We start from the raw sequence: 1,551 nt of genomic DNA on the forward strand, positions 1-1,551 counted from the left end.
CGATACTCGTAACTCTTGTCCGACACCCAACATATACCTTGTTTTCCTTGACAACTTTCTTCTTTTACCTAAAATGTCTTTGAAATCTCGATTAGGATCATCAAATGCTATTTCTTACATATCAAAACATCGTATACGTCGTGCCCTTCGTTAGTCTATTCACTGTATGTTAACGGGAAATTTTTGAGGTGTAACACTATCACTGGTTCCTCAACTACAGAAAGTGTCGTGGAAGAGCATTGCTTTACACCCGAACATAAACCCCAGACACATGTTTACTCTTTGGTTGGCAATCTTGAGAAGGCTAGCAACAGTGGAGAGACTCCTCATGTTTGGCATCCATGTCCTACCAACCTGTGCCTTCTGTGATTCTGCAATGGAAATAGCTGGTCACTTGTTCTTTAGGTGTCCTATTACAAGTAGTTTTTGGCAAAGGCTGCTGAGATGGTTGGGTTTCCGCAGAGCTATCGAGGAGTGGCAAGATGAAGTGAAATGGGTCTGCAGCTACGCCAAAAAGAAGTCTGGCAGTGGGGAAATTATCAGCTCTGTGTTTGCTATGTGTGTTGCTATCATATGGAGAGAGAGGAATGACATTCAATTCCAGAAGGGATAGTTTCAATTGGATAGAGTTTGTAGAGAGGTTGCAGTTAATATTCATATCCAGGGAAGGGCACTCAAGAAGTGGCATCAGCCACTATTGACACTCAACACCATGCCTTGATGTACTGGCCAGCTGCTTCCTCCTAGTTTCTTTGTTTTTTGCTTGAATTGTGTAGATTGTATTAGTGATAGAAGGACACCTAGTGTGTAGATGTAGTAGCAGCCATGACACTGCATGGTCATAGGTTGCTGTAGTCTTTCAAAATCTAGAAATAGGTGGTCTATACCTATTTGGCTTTGTACTTCTCAATTTTTGTTAATACAATTTGTTTATTTACCAAAAAAAAAAAATACTCAAATCCATTCCCAATCATTTTCTTAAAACTACCCCATAATCACTATTTTACCCTTCAACAATTTACCACTTTCATAGCTACCTTCTCTTTACTTAAAACCACTAAAACTCTTAGTAATTAAATTAAGTACAAAGGTATAAACCATTTACATACCTTGAGGTATCTAAGATTCCAAGGATTAGCTTCGACTTCAACTTCCCAAGCCTCACAACTTTTATGAAACCCTAGGAACAACCTTTTTCTTCACGAGCTAGGGTTTTACGGGGCTCGGATCATACCAAATATCCACTATTTTGATCGAAAATGTTAGGAGTAAATATACTAGGGTTTTCTCTAATTGGAAGAGAGAAAATGAGAAATAAAGTCATGGGGTCATATATTTATCCTTGGAGCTAAAAAGTTCCAGCGGTGCGGTTCGACGAGCGGGTCGACGACCCGACGACGTGTCGATGGTCCGTCGCCTTGCTCCATCATCATGTACTTGTAGATTCAAAGCTACAGAAACACAATGACACCGTATAACGATGGTCCATCGACTTGTCTACGACCCGTCGACGATGACTGGTGTCTGGAGATTTTCCTGAATCAGTTCACG

At 40.6% G+C, this 1,551-nt stretch overlaps 1 protein-coding gene across 1 annotated transcript; it reads left to right on the forward strand.

The window, feature by feature from the left end:
• Positions 1 to 271: 271 nt before the first annotated feature.
• LOC132637521 (uncharacterized) lies at positions 272 to 613 on the forward strand. Its single transcript, XM_060354599.1, has one exon. It carries the CDS (start codon positions 272 to 274, stop codon positions 611 to 613), a length of 342 nt encoding a protein of 113 aa, XP_060210582.1.
• Positions 614 to 1,551: the final 938 nt, after the last annotated feature.

The sequence above is a fragment of the Lycium barbarum genome, chromosome 4, assembly GCF_019175385.1.
Source record: "Lycium barbarum isolate Lr01 chromosome 4, ASM1917538v2, whole genome shotgun sequence".
NCBI lineage: Eukaryota > Viridiplantae > Streptophyta > Magnoliopsida > Solanales > Solanaceae > Lycium > Lycium barbarum.

Excerpts from the sequence above, each read along its gene's own strand:
- LOC132637521 (XM_060354599.1), top strand. The coding sequence starts at position 272 with ATGTTTACTCTTTGGTTGGCAATCTTGAGAAGGCTAGCAACAGTGGAG.